At 38.5% G+C, this 23143-nt stretch overlaps 1 protein-coding gene across 1 annotated transcript in view; it reads left to right on the top strand.

Moving 5' to 3' along the window:
- LOC145989156 (uncharacterized) overlaps positions 1 to 19830 on the top strand; it is a 64095-nt gene extending 44265 nt beyond the window's left edge. Inside the window, exons 2-5 of the mRNA XM_083124453.1 lie at positions 10544 to 10694; positions 13242 to 13385; positions 15631 to 16017; positions 19450 to 19830. Coding sequence (XP_082980579.1) covers positions 10544 to 10694; positions 13242 to 13385; positions 15631 to 16017; positions 19450 to 19536 — 769 coding nt within the window. The 3' untranslated portion in view covers positions 19537 to 19830. The remainder of the gene's footprint in view (positions 1 to 10543; positions 10695 to 13241; positions 13386 to 15630; positions 16018 to 19449) is intronic.
- The last annotated feature ends 3313 nt before the right edge of the window (positions 19831 to 23143 follow it).

Here is a 23143-nt window from a genome sequence, read left to right as displayed (position 1 = left end):
ACTCCGTCATATATATAGAGATACTCAATTGTTCCATTGTCCTTGACCGAGGCTATTATATTGTCTCTCTTGACATCTAAAATCAGGGACAGAAGGTAAATAGAAACGAGGGCAATCTCTTCATGACAGCTGCTTGTCTCTGCGGTTGGTTTGAAGGAATTCTGAATTACTCCAATTTTGCAACCTCTGCGGTCTCTGATAGCACGTAAGTTGTCAGTCGGAGAAGCCTGAGATCATCTTCACAGATTATTTGGTTAATATTTCGCTAATTTCATGCATTGGTATTCGCTCGAAAGAGAGATGGGGAGAAAGAGATACATAGAGAATGAAAATGAGAGAGAGAGAGAGAGAGCTAATCATCATTCATCCTCGTGATAGGGACTAACCTAGATAGACAGAAAAGGAAGAATAACTGGCAACCAAAATATTAATGTTTGAAAAGACGATTATGAGGAGAAATATAATAACATCTGGAAAGAAGAAAACGGTGAAAACATTTAAAACTAGGTCGTGGCCTCATGAATCATAGCCAGATTCCTAAATTTTCAGGAGTTACACTTGTGTAAAAGTAGAATAGATTGAGTCAATTAGGAAGTTCCCTAGACTGTTTTCGAATAGGAAGAAACTCCAGAGGTCTTCATTTGGAGGGAGATTACTTTCTATATTGACTTCCTCGAGATGCACGCATTCGAGGACCTAATTTCTACTTGCGTGACCCGAGAAACCCCGGCTCGCATCCTATCTGGAAAATTCTCTGGAGAAAGTTCAGAGAGAGATCTCGTGTCGAGAAAAGCAGCAAAACTTGAATGGAACCTGGATTTCCGTGCCTTTGACACATTGGGTGACTTCTCTGGATGGTCAATTTTCAAAGTCACGCACGGGTAAGTGAAAGGGGTGAAGAGGAAAGGGGAGGGGGACAAAGAAGATTGCATGGACGAAATGAACATCCGTAGTTGAAATGGACATTTCTGACAGGGAAGATGTCACACCTTGGAATGTAGATCCATCGTAGATATAAATTACTGGTGACTGGTGTCTTTCTTCCATTTGGAAATTCTGAAAATAATAGTTCTTTGGTGACACGTTGCGTGTTTATGTGCCGGTGCAAGTGTTGCTGAGTCCAGAAATCATTCGGAAAGTCTCCAGACAACAAGTGTTCACTGTATTCTGAGGACAACTGTTTCGCAGTGACGATATTCAAGTGGTGATTTTAGAAATCGTGACAGCAGTGATTTTACAGTGAAAAGCTAAAGTAGTGGTTTTGGAAACAGTGACAATGGTGATTTTACAGAGAAAATTATAACATAATGGTTTTATAAATCCTGACAACTATGCAAGAGTTTCAATAATAATTTACTTACAGTGACAGTTGAATGCAGTGGTCGAAGTACTGTGAAACACTGCTAACACTGAAGTAAAGATTTTACTTTCTGAGTGAGCATTTATTTCCTGTTGAACATGTTCAAGCTATGCTATAAAGATGCGTGGGAACAATCGTTTTTCAGATCAATATTCAAGTGTCTTGATGAGCTTCTCGGAAGAAATTGCTGTGGAAAAATGGCGCTGTCTTCAGAGTGAGTTATAATAGTCAAAGGTATGTTTATCTGTTTCTTTAGTCTTTAATTTCCTTAAATTCTTTTCCAAACTCTCCTCGTAGTAAATGAAACTGCTATCGAATAGGTAAGAAATCCAAATAGCTTTTCCAGAATCAGAGAAGAAATATTTTAGTTGAAAAATGGGAGGGCAATAACGAAAGCAAGGAATATTCTTCGTTGTATAACTAGAACACTTACAGGGCTACTAACTTACTAATAAACTAAACATTCTTGAAATTAACATGATTTTCTAAAAATAAGTCCTCCCTCCAATTCACATTTAATATTACTTCTCTACTTTCCTGATTGCTTTTCATTGTTCTCTGTTTCATTTAGCTCTTTTAATTGGCTACAGATTTCAGCATTTCCAAATTCTACATCTGAACCAAAATTCATTTCCGGATGTGTGTATTCTCGTTTGTCTCGAACTTTCTTGATCCACATGTCTTTGATGCACCACGTGACATTAGTGTTAAATATATCGATATTAATCTAAGTGTGTGAAGACGTTATTGACATAATTATGCACGAATGGTTTTTGAATTTGAATTGCTGTTTTAAGTCAACTTTATGCACAGAAAGTTGATCCGAACCACTGTGCAATGTGTCTCCACACCGGGTATCGAACCCGTGATTCCTTGACTACAAGGCGACGACGTTACCACTACGGCATTAGAGAAGCCCCATAATTATGTACGAATTACTTCCAATAAGTGTATATTGTTGTTGGGCTAATTGAAACATTATGTACTTTAATACAGACCATACTTACCTGTTAAGTATTTGTAAAATTTCTCATCTTCAAACTTACACATGGTTTACATGTGAATTGGAGAATGTTTTGATACTATTAGTAACACTATTTATGCACACTTGTAAGGTAGTTAGTAACAATTTTTAAGCTCATTTCGAAGGTAGCTAGTGACAATGTTTTGAGTAGAACATAGTAGAGTACCAATTCCACAACTTCTCACGTAACACAAAAGTTGTGCATGTTGAATACGAGAATCCATTGTGAGTAATACGGAAAAGTGGCAAAGGAAAAAAGAACACGTGAAAATTATGCTGACTAGCTTTTACAGCACGAGACACCTAAGTAGTTGTAGGATATCGTCAAAAACTTGTCTGGTTAAGTCAAGCTGCGCAAATCGTATTTCAGAAGTTTTACATAAGCATTATCCGTAAGTATTGCGTATTTTGGATATTTCAAAAGCGTGAATAAGGATCTGTATTGGTAAAGATCGGCAACTTATGTGCAGTTACGTTTCAGTTACTTAACCCGAACTATTACAAGGATGTGGCCACCGTGCAAAAGCCAAACGTATTAACTTTTCAACCCATCGTGCCTCAGCAGTAACGAGAATGGATCTATCATCTTGAAATTCGGAGCATCACGATCGTAGCTGTTTCAGAAATTAATACGCTTTAGGCGCGAGAAACAAGTACTCTGCCAACATGCATGTTCGAACCTGTTTCTGTATTTTTTATTTGCGGGTTTCGTAACGTGAGCACACGCTCTCTGAAAACAAATACTTTCCCCGAAATAACATTGCGGGGCAAAGGTAAATAACCCGAGTACGACGAACTGGCAAAACCGCTTGGAATACTGGTTACCAATTATAGGCCACCCACACCCGGGGAGGAAGAAGGGGGAGAGAATGTAATTGTGGTTCGCATATTGGAGGAAGAGGACTGGTCTAACCGTGCCTTCTTTGCTCTAAGCGTATTTGCCACCGAAGGCGAAGCTAATGAAGTAAAAGAGCGAGCGAACGCGCGTGCGCGCATGCGAGAGAGAGAGAGAGAGAGAGAGAGAGCGAGAGCGAGAGAGAGAGAGGGGGGGGTGAGAGAAATCACATGGTATTGACCGAATCAGTGCGTAACAACTGCACGCACTGTTGGCTGAATTAACTGAATAAATTGGCACGACTCTGTTTTACAGGTTCGTAAATTAATTTAATTAGTTCAGTGAATGTCGTCCGTAACAAAACTATTCATTGATTGAGTTGGCCAATTTTACTTCGCTTTGCCACTTTTGGGTAGTCGCGAAGATGAGAATGATTGATGATATAACGAAATTAATGTAGGGACAGTCACAAAGAACACTCATGCCCAGGCCTGGATTTGAACCCCGGACCCCCTGACTTCGAATAACAAACAAGACAATCAATAGAAATAAGTTAGAATGAATAAAATGATGATCTACACGAGACGCAGTGGCTCGGCATTTTATAACTTTTGCTTTTTATGCTACACTATGGTATTGGAAACACCACAAATACTGATCTAATAAATTGGAATCAATTCTTTGACGCTGATACGTTTTTATCTCGAAATCTTATTAGCAATGAATGTTGTGGTAACATATTCTCACATGGCCACCTCTAGACGTGAGTATATACACAAATAACATCTGTCCCTTTCCCTGTTGTAAAACCCATTCACCAGGACTTTCAACCCTGACAGTCAGATAGAATTTCTTGCTTGTCCGTGACCATCACTATTTCTCTGATTACGACAACTGTGTTCCTCGACATATCATGACGTAATTTGTTAGATAATACCACAGAGGGTATATAAGTACCTCTGTGATAATACTATTCGGTAGCATTGAAAGTTTTTATGGACCAACCTGTACAGAGTCATCTTGAATTCTTGAAATCTACTAAAATGACATAATTTATGCCATTAACTCAGTAGTTTGTAAGTCTATCGTCTAACCTGGGTGATGAGATGGGAATAAGTAGGATCAAGATTTCCACAGCAACGGATCAACAACACCATAGCAACTGAGCGGTATAAATAAGGGTCGGAATCCATGCCACAGATCATTCCTTCGGCTGCAGCCCAGACGTTCAATTCGAAAGAATAGAAAAGAAAACGAGAGAAACATGTTAACATAATTTGTAAACCAGAACTTGGGCAATAAACTTTTTCCGAAGGTGTAAATAAGTATTTCCGATAAATACTCTAATTTGAGAAGGTTTGGAGTTGCTTAGGAAGAGTCTTATCTTCTTCTGCCAAGAGAGCAAATGAGAGCAAATCTTGCATTTCGCGAAAGAAATGTTACAAGTACTATTCGATACGAAGTCAGATCTGCAGATATGATCGTGGATTACTACTTCAAGTAATTGGAAATAGACACCGGTGATTTCGATATAGATAGAGCTCACAGGCTAGGGACTGGGTCTAAGAGACCAATAATAGTTAAATTTTCTAACTATAAACTCAAGCAGTTGATTCTTGCAAGGGCTCGCTTATTTAGAGGAACAGGAATTAGTGTGCATGAGGATTTTTCAAGGGGCGTGCGCGAAACCCGGAGGGAATTGGCAAACTATTTGCAACAGGCAAGAGAACAGAACCTATATGCAGTCATGAGGTTTGATAAGTTGGTGATAGAAGGCAGATCGTACACTTTAAGTTATTTGAGTGAAAATGGACTTCCTTGTGCAGCGTGTGACGTAATAAGTGAAAGTGTTGCCAATTCTCAAACTTCAAATCATTTAGTTAATGACAAGTGTGTCGTCTCTCCTAGTGCCGGTCGAGAAACTGAACATCTCCGCACCCAGCCCCTTCTCCCCGTTGAATCACCTACAGAACCAGCATCATCATCGTCACAGAACTTTGCTGATCAGCATCCACCCCCTTCCCCCAAAATAGCTCAAACCAAGAATAGGAAATCATACAGTGAAGCAACAAGGAAACTAGACGCACCACAATCAGCGATGCAGAACGGCGCCCGCAGGTATGCAACAGGAATCGAGGACAGAAGAGTGTTCAATCCTCCCCCTCCCTCAACTAGTCACAATAACTTACCCCCGAGGCACAATAGAAGATTTCCCTCCACGTACCAGGCTAGAGGTCAGCAAACCCGGTGACAAAAGAGATCTCACCAAAAATAACGGCCAAGTAAGTACAGGCAACTCCAAATGTATTTCAGAAGAACTTGACACTTCGTTGTTTCAATTATGTTACCAAAATGTTAGGGGTCTCCGAACCAAAACAAGAGAATTTTACACGAATGTCCTTTGTAATAACTTTAGTGCAATAATGATAACTGAAAGTTGGTTAGCAGATTCCCACGAGAATAGTGAACTTTTCGATGAAAGATATGTTGTATATAGGGGGGACCGAAGCAAAAAAGTGTCTGGTAAAACAATGGGTGGTGGTGTAATCATTGCAGTGAAATCAAACGTTAAGAGTGCATTAATAGATTCGCCGTGTTTACATCCGAATATAGACTGCATTTTGATTAAACTATGGTTAAATGGATTAGGAACTGTATATATTTGCGTGGTGTACATAGCACCTGGTAGTAACAAAGACACATACACTTTATTCTTTAGGTTCATAGAAAAGCACTGTCAACCTGGTGACGCTAAACTCCTGATAGGTGGGGACTTTAATCTGACAGATATAACTGGTAGCAATTACAATCTAACTAGTTCATCAGCAACAACGTATTTCGATTTAAACAACTTTATTAATGTATATCAACTAAAAAGCTTGAACGACATTAAAAATAGCAATGGCAAAACACTCGATTTGTTTTTGATAAATGGGCAGGGAATAACAGTAACACGAAACACACAGCCACTAGTTCCTGAAGACACACACCATCCCTCGCTGCTAGTAGATATTAATTATGTCAAAGAAACCCGCGACAAAACTTGTCATAAGCTACAGTACAACTTTAGTAAAGCCGACTTTCCATCCATCTATCACAAGCTGCTTAACACAAACTGGGATGTATTGAAAACAAAGAATGACGTTGATCAAGCTACAGACGTGTTTTATGAAATTATATATAAAATATTCGATGAATGTATCCCCTTAAAGAAAAGCCGCAAAAGACAGTACCCGTGTTGGTTTACGAGCAGCATTATTAAAAATATAAATAGGAAACATTATCACCACAAGAAGTGGAAAAAACAGGTGGGAGACTTTCGATACCACTACAATCAATTTAGCGAATTTCGAACAATAGTGAGGAAAGAAATTATTGATGCGTACAACAGTTATGTTGCCAATTCGGAAATAAATATTGCAAAAGATAGCACCCAGTTTTGGTCGTTTGTTACAAATAAACGCAGGAAAAGTAACAAAGATCCTGTACTTTTCAAAGATAAAGTGTTGTCAGACCGACTATCAGTAGTCGAAGCTTTTGCACAGCATTTTCAGTCGGTGTATAAAAAAGATCCCCCTAGATATGACATGAAAGTATTGCCTAACCATAAACAATATGAAACTTTGGATAATCTTAATATTACAGAGATACAAATTGAAGACGTAGAAAAAGCAATTAAAAACTTAAAACCTAAGAAATCAGCCGGACCGGACAAGATACCGCCCTATGTAGTCAAAGGTTGCAGTAATATATTAAAATACCCGTTATATCTCATTTTCAATTTAATTCTTGCAAAACACAAATTTCCTGAAAAATGGAAAGCCACGGCAATTTGTCCACTTCCCAAAAGCAATAACACTAATGACGTACAAAACTACCGACCAATAAGTATATTATCAGCCCCAGCAAAAATATTCGAAAAAATCATGCACCGTTACATATTTACCCACGTAAAACCTGTAATATCATCGTTTTAGCATGGCTTTGTACCACGTAGATCGGTGTTGACCAATCTCTCCGATATTACCAATTTTATTAGTTCAACATTGGACGAAGGAGGTCAGGTTGACGTAATATATACCGACTTTTGCAAAGCGTTCGACTTGGTTAACCACGATATTCTATTAAGTAAATTAGCATGCTTCAATATTTCTGAACCACTGCGTCAACTGTTCGCTTCCTATTTGCAGAACCGTAAGCAGTACGTAACGTATAAAGGCCACACATCCGACGAGATAAGAGTCACCTCAGGAGTACCTCAGGGGTCTAACCTTGGGCCACTTCTTTTCACATTACTTATTAACGATTTGCCGGATTCATTTGAAAACTCACACAAATTGCTGTTTGCAGATGACCTGAAATTTTACAGGAAAATAAGCAAACAAGATGACAGTGTGCAACTTCAAAATGATGTTACAAAGTTAGAAACGTGGACAAAAATCAATGATTTAACACTAAATATCAGTAAATGTCATTATGTAATATATACTCGAAAGAAAAACCCAGTTGAATTTCAGTATCAAATATACAACAATACTCTAGCAAGAAATTTTACAGTCAAGGATCTAGGGGTTATTTTTGATCCAAATCTTACTTTTAATAAACATGTAGAACAAATAATTAGTGGAGCGTTCAAGAACCTTGGGTTTATTCTTAGAATGGGGAGGGATTTCAAGAGTATACAGACACAGCAAAGTACAGTGTAGCAATTGAAAGAGTCCAATCGAGATTTCTTAGATTTTTAAAATACAAATTTCAGAAAGTTTACCCCACATTTGAACACTACGACAACCTAATATATGAATGTCGGTTTACAAAGCTGTGTCACAGAAGAAGGTTGCATGAAATAGTATTCTTGTGGAAATTGTTAAATCACGAAATAGATGCTGAACATCTACTCTGCCAGATTAATTTTCGAATCCCGTCGTCGAAAACTAGACTAAAGAATGAAGTTTTTCATATAAAGAAGGCTAGATCCGAAATTAAAAAGAAATCTCCATTGTGGAGAATGTGCACCAGTTACAATAACTTGCTAATCAAGAATAACACCATTGACATCTTTTCTATGAACCTAAGGGACTTCAGTAAAGCCAGTATTAACACAATGGCCTAAGCTTAAACACATAAGTTCGTATTTAAATTCTGTGATAAAGTGTATATATATAAAAATATTTTAATATTTATATATATATATATATATATATATATATATATATATAATTTCTATCTCTATATTAAAGAAATATATGTAATTGTAATGACTATGTATCCTTCATATGGGCTCTGTAATTAGGTATGTACCTGTTGAGTTCAATAAATAAATAAATAAATAAATAAATAAATAAATCTCAGAGTTACTTTTTATTAGAATTCTGTACCAGTTTCTAGCACTATTTGCAAATACATTAAAGAATATCTCAAGCAGGACACTTGGAGAAAGAAAAGAAGTCTGAAAAGTTAACAAACAACTATAAATATAAGAACCCCTTTGTTTGTATTATTTCACGCTGAAAATCTCCATTTAACTTCATGAGACCTCGCGTGGGCGTCTTCTTAATCATTCCTTTCAGAGCGACAGGATGCAGGGAACAAATGAAACACTAAATCAAGCCACGAATTACGGAGTCAGGGAGGAAATTTAATTGAAGTGGGAGAAGCAGAGAAGGTAGAAAGAAGAGAGTGGATGCTGTGTCGTGAATGAATGAGAAGAAGAGCCAGGAAGTTTTATATTTGTTGAGGAAGTATGAAATTAATGGAGGGAAACGGAAGAAAAGTAACGAGGGTAGAAGAGGTACAAATACGTAGAAAAAGCGATCACGTAATATTATGATGGAGCGGTTAGTGTATTCAGTGAACCTTTGGTTCAAATCCATTGTGTTTGTTTCTTTATTTATTTCATCCAGTCACCATCCTTCTTCAACGCCTTAACTTAGAGAAATCTACGTAAAATCACTAGGACATAAGTTGTGGTAACTCAACTACTTTCCACAAACACCTTTCTCTGGACATATTGATACACTACACTACTTGTGAAGTAAGCCGCCAGCACACAAAGAAAGAACACGATAACTGTTTCCATGGCAGAAACAACATAACTCTAAGGTTAATAAGAAAAATAATAAAGCAGACCATTCCGCCATCGAGGTCGGCAACGATTGGGTCACGCGGGTCGTAGGTTATCAACCTAATAATACATTACTATAAATGTAATAAACAGGGAGATAAACGGTACGATTAAAGTAACTTCGTTACACTCACCGCTTGTGCGTCAAAAACATAGCTTCCCTAGAGAGACACTTTTTACAGGAAAGTAGGATTCGACAAATTCTGAATTGCATTGCTCCTTACTTTGTTAAATTTTTGCTACTTTGAATAAATATTAGCATATGCCATTTGTACCATTGTACGTATGTTTAATTGGGAGTAGTTCTAAAAGTTTTAAATATTTATTATTATCATTATTTCAATGTTCATTATTATTGTACTGTAAAAATGCAGTGTTCAAGTTAATATTTCCATTCTCCTTTAACTTATGGGGTAAACCGGAAATATATTTTGATCAACAAAGGCTGGAGAAAGTGATATAAATCTATTTTCAGTATGTTATTCAAGAAAAATTTCAACTGTCTCGACAGTCGGGTAGAATTTCTTGTCTCTCCGTGTCCATCGATTATAACAACTGTGCCCACAACTTCCTCCCGATTCCCACACAAACTTCCATCTCGCTAGAACCGAGGACTTTTTTTTATTACTCCCCAACAGAATTCTGCGTACAGTAGATATTGATCAGAGTTCATTCAAAAACGATTATGAGAAATTCGCTCTGGTCCTAGTTCGCACTTCTTACAGTCAAAAATAATCGTATTGTCAAGTACAATTTCAAGAACATTATCGAAGTGTTAAAGAAACCTCAAAAATAGATGTAGCAAGTTTCTCGCTACAGATGAAGGGATTTTGTAGCGAAGCTTCAGCTACAGCTACAAATTTTGTAGCTAGTTACAGCAGCGTACTGCTTTCGAACACTGGTAATTACTATATTGCACAATACTCACTTAAATACCAATTTTGCAGTTTGAACAATACAAACGTAGGCAAAAAACGAATGAGAGAAGTAGATCAGAGATGGTCAAAGGGAAGGGGTGAAGTGTGGGAGGATGCTGTGACGACAAAGGAAACAGGGAAGAAAAGGCTGTGAGAGTAATAACAAGCTCCCCAGGGAATCGCCTAGAATCACCAGGAACAGACCTCCTGATCTTGTTTACGCTTTACAGCACCACATCTTTAAAGAAAATAGAGCTGACCGGTTTTATCCTCCCCTTTGCAGGTTTGACAACCCCAAAGTCCAGTTACGGCTGGAAAAGCTTATGGGCAGCCACCACGTGAAGATCACGGACCGCCAGTTCATGAGGAAGCTGCAGGACAGGATAGACGAGGACCACTTGGAGAACCTCTTCAAGCGCATCAGGGAGAGGGAGGTTGGTACCGCCAGGTCAAGGCGATATGTAGGGTGTCAAGTAGAACCTGAGACCCTACTGCATGCTTATATGCTTCTACGAGCATAGTAAAGTACAGTAGTATTTGGAAAGTTACTTTTAACAAGTAACTCGGTTGCAGTTACACTTATGTTGCTTAATTATGTTATAATTACTCATTTTGAAATGTAAGTCAGTTATAGTTACATAAGCTATTTCTCGTAGAAAGTGTTGCATACATAAGGTGAAGCGGACTTCTATTTAATAGTCATGTGACCATCTAAAAGGAACAACGCTATTAAATTAAAATAAGCGTGATACTAAGTAATATACACATTAGCCTCCTAGCTTCAAAGAAAGATCCATTTAAATGCTACATTTCCTCTCGCGAAACTCAGCAAACAGTATTAATTCATAATAGTGGCGCCGATATAGAATTTTGTTCGCGGGTTCGGTTCCCGGCCCGGGCATGAATGGTCGTTCTGAATGTCCATTCGCCAATTTCATCACATCATTACTGATCTTCATCTTCGTGATTAGCCAAAAGTGGCAGAAAAGAGAAGTAAAATAAACCAAATCAATTAATCAATCAATCTCTCTCTATTTTTCCATGGTCCGTATGTCTTTCTATTTCTCTTTCTGTTCCTTTCACTTTCAATTTTTCTTCTGCCTCTCTGTATAGCTTCTTTATTTCTACTTTCAATCTCTTTCTCTATCTACTTAGCATTTCTTCTCTCACACTGACAAATCGTGACGATAAGGATGAAAGATGACATTGATGAAGGGATACCAAGGGGTGTTCGCGACTCGAACGAAGGACGGTGGCGATCGGAAGTAGACCACTTAACGCGGTCGGACACCGGGCAGGCTCTACATGCGTGCCACTACATAATAAATGATGCTGAAAATTTCTCACGCAGCCTCTTTGGATGGGATAAAGGTGGCTAGAGCCTACCCTTCCCCACTCGATGGCGGCGCTCCATGTTCTGTGGCCCTTTTGCCGTCATCATGCTGAATGCCAAGGGTCGACATGGGGTTCGGTTAGGTGGAAGCGCCTTGCAATCTCATTCATGCCTAGGGAATAGTATTCGGGGCGAAGATGTTTTCATGTGGAGGCTCCTTTTTTGTTTGGTCCTGCCAGCCACGCTTTTGCACTCTAGACGCAGGTTTTTCCCTTTGAGGAAAAAAAGGGGGGGGGGTAAGATTCAGAACACGTAACACACCCACTCTGAGACCTGGATTCGGTTACGTTTCCCTTTTGTCCGCCTCTCCCATGTAATATGACACCTATGCAAGCAAAATGAACTTTGAAAGTGGATTTGCCCTGCGATGCCCCTTGTACATCTGTTGCAACTGCAGGGTGAAGACCATTTGCTATTCCGATGATGCTCCCAGCGTCCTGCAGGCTTCTCTATTAAATCAGTTCTGGGGCTCTTCCCTTAATACAAGGCGGCATATGCGGATTTCTTTTGAGGAGCTCAGTTTCCGAGACGACCTCGTCAGAGGGGGAGGCGAGGGAAAGCCCCCACCTGGTTGCCTAGTCTATCCCCAAGTAGACTAGGAAACGAGATAAATATTTGTTATCTCGCCCAAATATGTATCTTTGTGTGGTTTCTAGAGATACGTAAGACGTGAGTTGTGATGAGAGTTTCCCGGATGCTGTCTCTAAAGGAATCCTTCGGGTGGTTCCTGAGTTCATCTCGTCTATCTGTCTGATAATTAAACATCGTATCTCATAATGAACATACAATTGATATATGAATATTGCTAGAGAAACATTTACAACTTTAGTGTAAACCACACCAACGAGTATATTATTTCAATAAATGATCCACAAATCCTGTTAGCGTGATTATATACTGAAAATTGGTTTAAGAACAAAAATTAACAGCACATTTTCATATTTGTACTACTTAGTCAAACTGACTTTATCGTTGTCCACAACCTCGGAATTCAAAGACAGAATATTTTCTTCTTTCGTCCTCTTCCTTATGTCCAAACATGATATCTTAGATATATCTCGAAATCTTCATCCTCCCTTGTAACTTACAATCCAACGTACAAACATCAACTATCATAACTTCTTTTACACAAAATTTGCCACTCTCTCCTGATATCAGAGCCAATTCCGTGTGGAACTCAAACCTTTATAATTCAATAAGTGATTCTACAGGCTTTCATTTCTCTAAACTAACTTAAACTGCAGCGTGGATCAGGCAGCTGGCACCTAACTTGATATAAACGTAGAAGCAGGCTGTGCGTTTCAGAACAGTCTTCAGTCTCATTGTCACTAACTTAATTACGTAGTTTATAACACCAATTGTACACATTTATTTAAGTACTTTTACAAGTACCGTGAATTTTTTGTCGCTTATAAAAAAATCAGGCTCACATTTTAATATCTAACGAAACTTTACGGTTCATTTTTGAGAACTTTTACATCATTCACCCTATTCATGATTGTAAAATTTGAAATCGAGAGTGGGGTATGATGCCCCTTTCTTTACGTCACGGAGGAAAAAGTTACTGAATTTGTATTCTTCTTTGCAGACGGACGAGATGCTGAGAGAGAAGAAGCTGATTCTTGACGGGAGGCTGAGTATGGACGACATCCCGAAGGAGATGGCCGAGCATCCCATCTTTAGGATCTCCACTGTCACGGATAAGCTATTCGGGGCTCCAAAGAAACGCAGGGTAAGAAACATACAACATTTTAAAACATTCAAATATATTTCTTCACTTGTCTTAAGGATAGAGACCGCGTCACTACATGCGAAACGAGTAAAACATATGACGTTGGGGAGAAATTCTCGCCACCTCAACGCTACAACGTGGTTGTTGTGTCAATGCGCAGAATGCCACGATTCACCTAACTGTGCATTCTTACATACAGTAAAGAACTGTCTGTAATCGTTATAAGCTTATTGACTATCTTCAATATTGAATACTGAAAATTGACGCCGAGTCATCAACATAAATCATACCTATTTACTCATGCTACTTGAACCAACATAAATAATTAAAAACAATGAAAGTACATAATTAAATGAAAATGTTTATATTTTTCATTTAAAAATTTTAAAAAATGGATTGGTTGGTGTATCTCCCAATATAATATTATATTACAAGCAATTTTACTTTTTAAAATCTTATTTGTAAAGTGAATAGTTTCCATAATATATATATATATATATATATATATATATATATATATATATAAACATTTGTCAGTAGTGAATTGCCTGCCATCTTTACGATTTTGGAACATTTGCACCCAAAAGTTACGCGAGATATAAAGTATTTGTGGGAAAGTAACAAACAGGATCTAAAGTTCTTATTAGCTGTCTACTCTTCTGAAGCCGTTACGCACTCCTCACAAAAAGTTTTGAATATTGTTATATTAAGCACAACAAGATTTGAATATTATTATGTTAGGCAATAGGTGATAGACACGGTGGCATATGTCGGTGAAAAGACGAGAGCGTCCACCAGACAGATACCATGTGTTGTTGCATTCCAAGGCCGTGTCTATCATCTATTGGCTAATATAATAATATTCCAAACTTTTTGTGAGAAGTGTAAGTAAGAATAAAAAGAATGCACATAGTATTACTAACTTTATAAAAATATCACAGAATGTTAAGTTCTTTCTTGGAGGTAAGAGCTGAAGTAAAAATATGTATACTGCTCCCCAGCCTGTGTGACTCCTACATTAACTTCATATTCGCAAAACAGATGAGTCTGCTAAAATAAATAGAAGAAAGGTGCTCAACGTGCATGGACGTTATTCCTGTATGATTACAAAACAATAACATGTTGACATTAAGAAGTGTCTAATCATGGAAATACGTATAATCATGATTTGTCTACATGTCGAAAGATGTATGTACGTATTATATTATTGCACTTTCAAAGAGGAAATCCGTTATAATTTTTATCTGCAGTGTGGCAACCTCCGTGGAGAAGTGATTGGCACACCTCGCTGCGCCGAGTCTGAATTCAAGTCTGAGCATGGGTGTTCTTTGAGAGTGTCCCTTCATAAAATTCATCATCATCACTCATTTCCATCGTTGCGATTAGCCAAAAATGGCAGAAAGACGAAGATACATAACAAAACTCAAATCTAATCAATATTTTTTCAGTGTTTATAATTTCTCTCTTCTAATTCTCACCTTTTTATATCAATTTTCAAGAATGATCACTATCTCTGTTTTTACTCACCATTGTTGTAGTTATGTTTATTATCAATGCCTATTATCACGTTTAACACATTATTTTCTTTCTTCCTGGTCAATTCATCAGCATTCATCCTTGTGTGTGTGTGTGTATTCACGCCATTCTCTCAATTCACAGTGTTATTTCAACTTTACATAATTTTCCTACTTCTATTTTCTCAAGTATTCTGCTAACCTTTTACTTCCATTATCATATCGATATATATAGAATTAACATTGCCACCAATGTTAAATTATTCAATATGATGTTTTTAAACGTATTCTTTGTTTTCAAGCCGGACCCTGTGGCTGAGTGGTTAGCACATCGCGCTGCGACGCCAAGGGTCCCGGGTTTGAATCCTGCTCGGGCATAGTTGTGTGTGAATGTCCATTTATCATTTTCATCATTTCATCACTCATCCCCATCTTCGCAAATTAGCCAAGAGGCACAAAAGGCGAAGTAAAATAAAATAAATCAAAACCAAAATCTTTGTTTTCAAAATAGTGTACTGTGTTTCAGTAATGTAGTGCGTGCGTGTATATATATATATATACACACACACATACACACAAGTTTAGTGTATTTTTTTCCAGAGGGAACGATCCGATATAGAATAAAATACTCGTATAATAGGAAAGTCACAAGTCTATGTGTCAGATGATTCGATTGAAGCAGTTTCAACAAGAAGTACATATTTAATATCTAATTCCTGTTGTTCTCGCAGATCACCCACACCACGTTAGCCCGCAGCGGCTTCAAGGAGCAGAAGAGCATGCAAGTGGTGATGAAGGAGAAGCTGATAGAGACGACGGACGTGCGCGAGACGGAAGAAGGCATGAGGGAGAAGGTGGTGAAGGTGATCGAGAAGGGGAAGGTCCTCAACATATCGGCGATGCCGGACGAGAAGGAGGAGGAGAAGCCGCCGGAAGAGGAGCCGCCGAAGGTGACCATCGTGGAGGAGCAGAAGCCCATGTCCACCGAGGACGCCGAGAGGCTGCGAGAGGTCATCACGGAAGAGGAGGAGGTCGACAAGAAGTACATGTACACGCCGGAGCAATTCGCCAAGATCAAGTACGAGACGGCGCTGGTCAAGGAGCTCAAGACGACAACCGTAAGTACTTATCAATTTTGTTATTATCTCACACCCATACTTAGTACACGGTTAATTGCACATAACAAGTGTAGCATGTGGAAATCAAAGGCTCAAAAATGATAGGCTACATCTTCAGACATGAAAATGGGAATCGAATGGAGTACAGAGGGAAATAAACCATATTGGCAAGATGGAATTCACCAAGCAAACCGATAAAGCTATGGAGAAATGAAGATATTAGCAGAAGATGAGTACAAACAAAGAAATGCATCAAAGTAAGAAGACGACACAGCCAGCCTTCGGGGTACAATACACAAAGAAGAGAAGGAAAATATGAAGTTAGCAGGGAAACAAGGAGGGGGGTGGGGTTGTAACATTTTTCGAATTAAAAAAAAAATCTCAAGTTAACCAACCTCAAGGATGGAACACTTAAGAAGAAGAAACTGTTAATGTAGGAAACATTATTAGCAAATCTATCGCCCGCTCCACGGTGGTGTGGGTTATGAAACAGAGGCCTAGAAGAAATGCTGTTTTATCAAAGCTCTAGAATACGAATATATCCTACAGAGGCAGAAAAGCGAATGAAGAACTACAAATGCAAATAAAATATTATAACCTAGACAAGAAAACTCTGAAACCTGAAGATTTGTATGCGTGCGGGTATAGGGAAACTGTAGAAAAGTATCCATAGTGAGATAGAAAAAGAAAAGAGAGAGAGAGAGAGAGAGAGAGAGAGAGAGAGAGAGAGAGGGGAGGGAGGGAGGGGGATAACTGTTGCAGAAAATTTCCAATACTTCGTTTGCATGCGTTACCACTGCCATGAAACCGAAAAAGGGTAAATAGTAACTTGAATTTGTAGCATTTTAATTACAAATATAAAATGTAGCTATGAATGGTATGTATATATATACATACACACGCTGGGCTCTATCAATAAATAAATAAATGAATATACATATATTGTGCCTGGTATGCAATAATTTCTGCCGGCCTCGTAAACAAACTCGAAACATATATGATAAAAAATGTGTTTATTAAAGTTTAATTTTAACTCTCTTGCCTGATTTCTTTCTCGGCGTAGATATTTTTTGACGCAGATTCACGTTTCATTCTTGGCATTCAATTAATTCTCCATTAATGTGTTACTGTAGTGAGGTAGTATCTCGAGGAGATTGTATTGAAGAATAGCAAAGACCGAACTTAAGAAGCAATATCAAAGTACCGAACATTGACGTGAACTCGTTACACAATTCCTATTCCCCAACATCTTAATGTTAAACAATTTATATCTTTGGGGACTGCACATAACAATAGAAGACCCGCCATTATCTTTCATTGACATGAGTACTCACCAACTGCAGATCCTCCAACACGGTCAAAATGTGGTTGTACTCATCTGAAAAGGATAATAAAGTATTAATTATTAACGTGTGAGTTTTACACTAACACCATTACAGGTACAGCAATCTTTCAAGAAAACTATTATTACAAAGCCCAATATAAAATTAAAATAATAATGATACAGAAAGCAACGACCTTATACACTGCAAAGTTGAAGCATAAGTTGGAAACTTTTACAACAGACGTGTCAGAGAAGAGACGCCGTCATAAAAGAACAGTTTATAATAACAGTTTAAAATATAGCTTGATTATGAATATCATTTTCATGCTCAGACTGAAAAACTACGCCCAGCAAATTGTCCAAACAATTTTCGTTATAGGCGTCACGTCCCGCACCTACTTATAGCCGTCTCTGTATCGGTTCATCCTACTGAGTCCTCTAACGTTTTATTTGGTGGATTAAAAAACAAAGTCATGTACTACAAATTCTTGGTCGCTCTCTCTCTTTCGCTCAGCAATATATAAATGCTGTAGAAATTGGGTGGATTGGGAAATTGCGATTAATATCTTAATGCATTATATACATTTTGATAGGAATAACATCTTTCTTGGTGCTAACTCATGACGTCATATCCAATTAGATTGCTTGTAAGGGTTATTGCAGTAAACACAACTTTATATTCCACCTTGTATCGCATTGTAGAAATTTTCTTAATTTCTTGTGTGTGGGCCGATATAATAGCTATCGTGGAAAGAAACTCTTTACCAGACACTGATATAATTTAACAAATCAATAATCCCCGGCACCAGCTAGGCCAATCTAGGAAGCTTTATACAATCTGTGGAGGTTTTGGATTTCAGCTGAGATTAAATCCAGATTGATCCGAGAACTTCGCCACCCGGTTTCTGTTTTGTTCGACTTTATGAATTCCACAGTTTTTCCTGAATTGTTGGAGGCGGCGGGAATTAAGTTTCATCCTTGAGGGTGAAATTGTTTCCAGAAACTATGCACACAGATTCATCAGGGAATCAAATTCTCCTCGGCGTTATTTTATAGCAAGAATTCTCGGTGATGAGCTAATTGTGATTTTGTTCGTTTAACATTCAAGCTACAACAACAGTCAAGGCAATAAGTTAACTACAGATTTACATTTTTAAGGGATCAGTTCGATTTTTGGATTTCAGGATTATTTTTTTTCTATATTTTAAGAATCTCAAATCCTGCAACTTATTAATTAAAACTAGATTTCTAGATTTCGTGGCACAAGTCTTCTTAGACCAAGTCTTGTTAAGAGGCTCTTCATTTGATGACGTATGATCAGCGCATCGAATGTCACTGCCGATGTTTTGTAACCGTTCTACAAGTTGCATCAACAGATAATAATGAAAACAACAATAATTACGTTACCATCTAGATACCGAATTATTATTTTTTCCACAAAATAACATATATTTGCATGGCAGGAACAATTGTTAATACGTTAACACTAAAATTAAGGGAAACATTTCAAGCTGACATTGATGAAACCTATTCTAATGTATTAATTATATTTTGTATAATTATAAATACTGATTGATTGATTTGGATTATTTTCCTTCGCTTTTCTGCCACTTTTGGCTAACAGCGAAGATGAGAATAAATGATGACGAAATTGATGAAGGGACACTCACAAAGAACACCCATGACCGGGTCGGGATTCGAACCCGAGACTCCTGGCGTCGTAGCGCGCTCTGTTAACCACTCCGCCACCGAAGTTGACCCTTGTAGATAGTGTTCAACAGACAACTGAGTACTGCATGATGATTTCATATAAGTATTTCATTGAACGCAAATATATGGTCACTTATAATTTTACATTGTTTAATTGAGTGGCCACTCATGTAAATTGTTATGTAGCTTGTGTTATTTATCTTGTTAAGTGCCAATGAATTAAACCTGTAAAACTCTAGAAACTATGAAATAATGCCATTGACTTCATGACAACAATAAGACAATACGAACGACCAGGTGTTTTATTTCAAGTCTCTAATTGATGTCAACTTATGCTAACTTACATTGCTTTCTCAGTTTGTGCATACCTTGTTTCATTGGCTCTTGTACATTTCCAGGGCGTGGAGGACTTGTACTCGCTAGCAGAAACCATTGTACGGCCAATGAGGGTGCAGACAACATCGAAGAAGAAGGAATGGGATTAGAATGCATTTTCCAGACTGATTTGTGCCTGATCACTAACTTCGTTTTTTTCTCGTGCAAGCTTTTTGCTTACACCTCAAGTGATCAATATCCATGCGACTCGAATAGTTTTTTTTGTCGTGTACTGTTATTCAGCAACAATGAGTGCCAATTAGAAACTTTTGTATGTTGCAGTACTCTACACGATACTTTAGAATGCGTAGTAATTATTTTGTACGTAAGAGTTACGAATATGTATGCATATCAGTAGGTTCTACCGATGTGAAGGTAATGGTGCCACAGATTTATAAATAGTAACATTTTGAATGTTTGTTTTATTCATTATTTTTCCACTACGTATTTTATGCGCAAAAATCAATATCATAAAAATATAAAGTTTTACAGTTTGACGAAACGTATACCTATGGGAATATGAAGGGGAATTCAGAGGAATGCAGATATCATCATCATCATCATCAACAACAACAACTTTATTGGCCTTGCAGTTTTACATTTGGCTGTTTGTGCCCAGCACGAAATGAAGTTTAGCCGGGTTCCTTGGCGGAATGGTTAGCACATCGCGCTACGACGCCAGGGGTCCCGGGTTCGAATCCCGGCCTGGGCCTGGATGTTTGTGAGTGTCCATTCATCAATTTCATCATATCATCACTCATCCCCATCTTCGCAAATTAGCCAAAAGTTGCACAAGAAGTGAAGTAAAATAAAGCAAAATTAATTAATCAGTATTTTCATAGCAAATTTCTACTTAGCTCGTTGATGTAAGACCCGTAGTGTAGCCCATGTCCTTTCTCCAGTGAGAAGCATAATAACACAAAGTTTGATAGATGGAAACGAGCAGGGTTAAATTTTTGACACTTTTATTTCCGGAGTCCAAAGCGTCCAACAGCAGTACAAGTTATTACAACAAGCGCCTGAAGTGGAAAATATTAGCTGGGGAGATGTTTGGTCGAGCCTTTGGGGATGATCCTATGGTTTAACATGGTGATAATGAGATTTCGAGCACTGATTACTACAATCATATTTTTAGGCGCTCCTCTCAAACATTGGGAAGTTTGCTATATCTTCCATGTTCTACATTTACCATATCCGTAACTGTGTTTTGAAGCCACTCAATCAATAGCAGTTAAACTCTCTTTGAAAAGAGTTGTAGAAAGTAGCAGAAGGACAATGTTTTCAGTTTTCAACTGTCCATCTAGAGCACAGCCCCTAATCCGCTATGGCTTTTTATGTAGCTCACCCTAGTACTCTTAAAACCTCTAACTCATCGTTTCTCAACATACGGGGCGCGACCCACTGCTGCGTCCTGAGGGGTCGTTTGGTGTGTCGCGAAGTCGGGCTCGAAAATTTATTTAATGTCTCTTGGAAACCTTTTACATTTAAATTACTAAGATATATTGTTTTAACCATTTAAATTCAACCCTGTTGTACATAGTCTAAGCTCTACATTTCTGTCATTTACGATCTACCATTGCACATTAGTCACATTAGTTCGGTGAGTAAAAAATAAAAATGTTTTCAATTTCAGCATGTGGGTTTAGTTAGATGTTAGACTAGAGTAAATTAGTCTTTCAAATTACATATTAACTTTTCTAGAATGAAGTATGTGTAATTTGTTTAAGCAAGAGTAAGAGAGGGATTCTTAAAGTACTCGATGTTAGCAAAAATATGATTATAAACTGGGTACACACCCCTACAAGTAATTCTACCTGCACCCATACATATGGTCACATGAAGTGCAATATCCTTCAAGGTGGGTCGTGGACTGAAAAAGGTTGAGAACCATTGTTCTCATCTTGGGGCATTACGTTTAGTGCAAATACAATGTAATATGCCGTGTAACGAATTGCTCAAGTGGTTAATGGCTCTACATAGACAAAGTTTGGATATCCCTGATGTAGAGCCAGACATCTATTTCCATGCAACCTTGATTTGATATTTGTGCTGCTTTGGAAGGAGCCAGATACATTTCCGCTCAATTTCGCATGGATTCATCAAGGTTTCTGCACTTTCAGGCGAGGAGATTGAAGACAAATATATACTTTAATGCAGATTCGGGAAACAAACTCGTAAAAAGACTATAAAATGTCTCATTGCACACACAAGAAGGAGTTGTAATACCCGTACGCACCTGTTGTGCACGCTCACCTGAGCTGACGTAATTAAGAAATCCGACCGTACAAAATTCGAGTCTGGATCGTATCCTGGTATGCAGTTCGTTCCTCCTTTCCAGCCACTGGAAAATTGCGAAGTCGTAAAGCTGGAAAATATGTCAACCACTCCCACCATTCCCGGCGCCGTGATAATGCCGGAAGGTGGCGCTGCCTCAGTTTAATTAAAGCAGCTTCCTTCCGCAGGCTAGGGACACGGCTAAGTGCACAGATATCCCTTTGAATAATTAACGTCTTCTTAGGTTTAAGGTGTTGTGTGTAAGGCTCAGGGATTATGGAGAGAAACCGCTCCTTTTTGAGGATTTTCCGTCGTCCTACGCGCAGCTTGGGTTCACGTGCCTCATTGAAGGAGATGGTTGTTTATGAAAATTGAATTTCCATAGTCATGGTTTACCGGCATAAGCAAATTCTTTCTTAGGGGGGAGCGGAATTATAAAGGTGAATATTATATAGCAGCGTTCTACGTGGGCGGGGGCCCCATTTGGAGTTTTTCACTCTATTAAAATTGTACTCAAAGACAAAATCGTTAATCGAGGGTTAATTTATGTGAGTTTGCATTTACCACTTTGTTTTTTCCAGAGTTCTTACTGCCTTCATTTGAAAATAATGATATCCTCAAATTTCTGGGCGATGTAGCTTACTGGGTGCGCCAGTATTTGGACTGTGAGGATTTACTATAGCTCTTGTCTACTCTTACGGCGGGCGCTCTACATGCTGGCAAGGAAAGTGGGGAGAGGGGAATACGCCGCAGACCGACCAGATAACAGCGGTGGCGCCGAGATATACGACGCGGCGGAAGGAAGCACTACACGCACCTCGTTCTATAGGCTGCTGCGTTTCATATCGCGCTGGATTTGTAGCTTCCCCGCTCCCCACTTCCCTTGCCACCATGTAGAGCGCTCGCCGTAATACTGGAAAAGAGTTATAGTTACTTGGTGAAAGTGGTTGGCTGACCAGAATCGGACTGCCTTCTTGTAGTACTACCACTATACCGAAACAAGGATTCGAAACTAAAGCCGCTAACTCTAATCACTAAACCGGCGAGGTAGGAACTGGAAATAACAAGTATGTAAACGGATAAGACGTGGTCCCATTATACCTTATATGGTTGAAGAGAGCCCACCACCTTAATTTAGATCCGTCAGTAAACGTTTAATTTAAAGGAAACGATGTGCTTTGTGCTTTACTCCCGTGCAAGATGTTAATATCATATCCGAGTTATCGTATTTCATTTTCCTCTCTCGTCTTCTCTGTGAAACCAAAGAGGAAAAGACGCGGCCGCAAGAGATGTGAGGGGGAAGAGGGAACAACACTTGCCCATTATCCGATCTTCTCATTCTGCTACGCTGGTCGCCTACCAACGTTGTTCCGCTGTCTCATATTTCAAGTCAACTAAGTTTGGATGGCGTGCGTTGGCGGGAAGTCGGGACAGGGTGTTTCT

Source organism: Lepisma saccharinum, chromosome 1, assembly GCF_977018435.1.
Source record: "Lepisma saccharinum chromosome 1, izLepSacc3.1, whole genome shotgun sequence".
Lineage (NCBI taxonomy): Eukaryota > Metazoa > Arthropoda > Insecta > Zygentoma > Lepismatidae > Lepisma > Lepisma saccharinum.
This window is presented reverse-complemented; position numbering and strand designations above follow the sequence as displayed.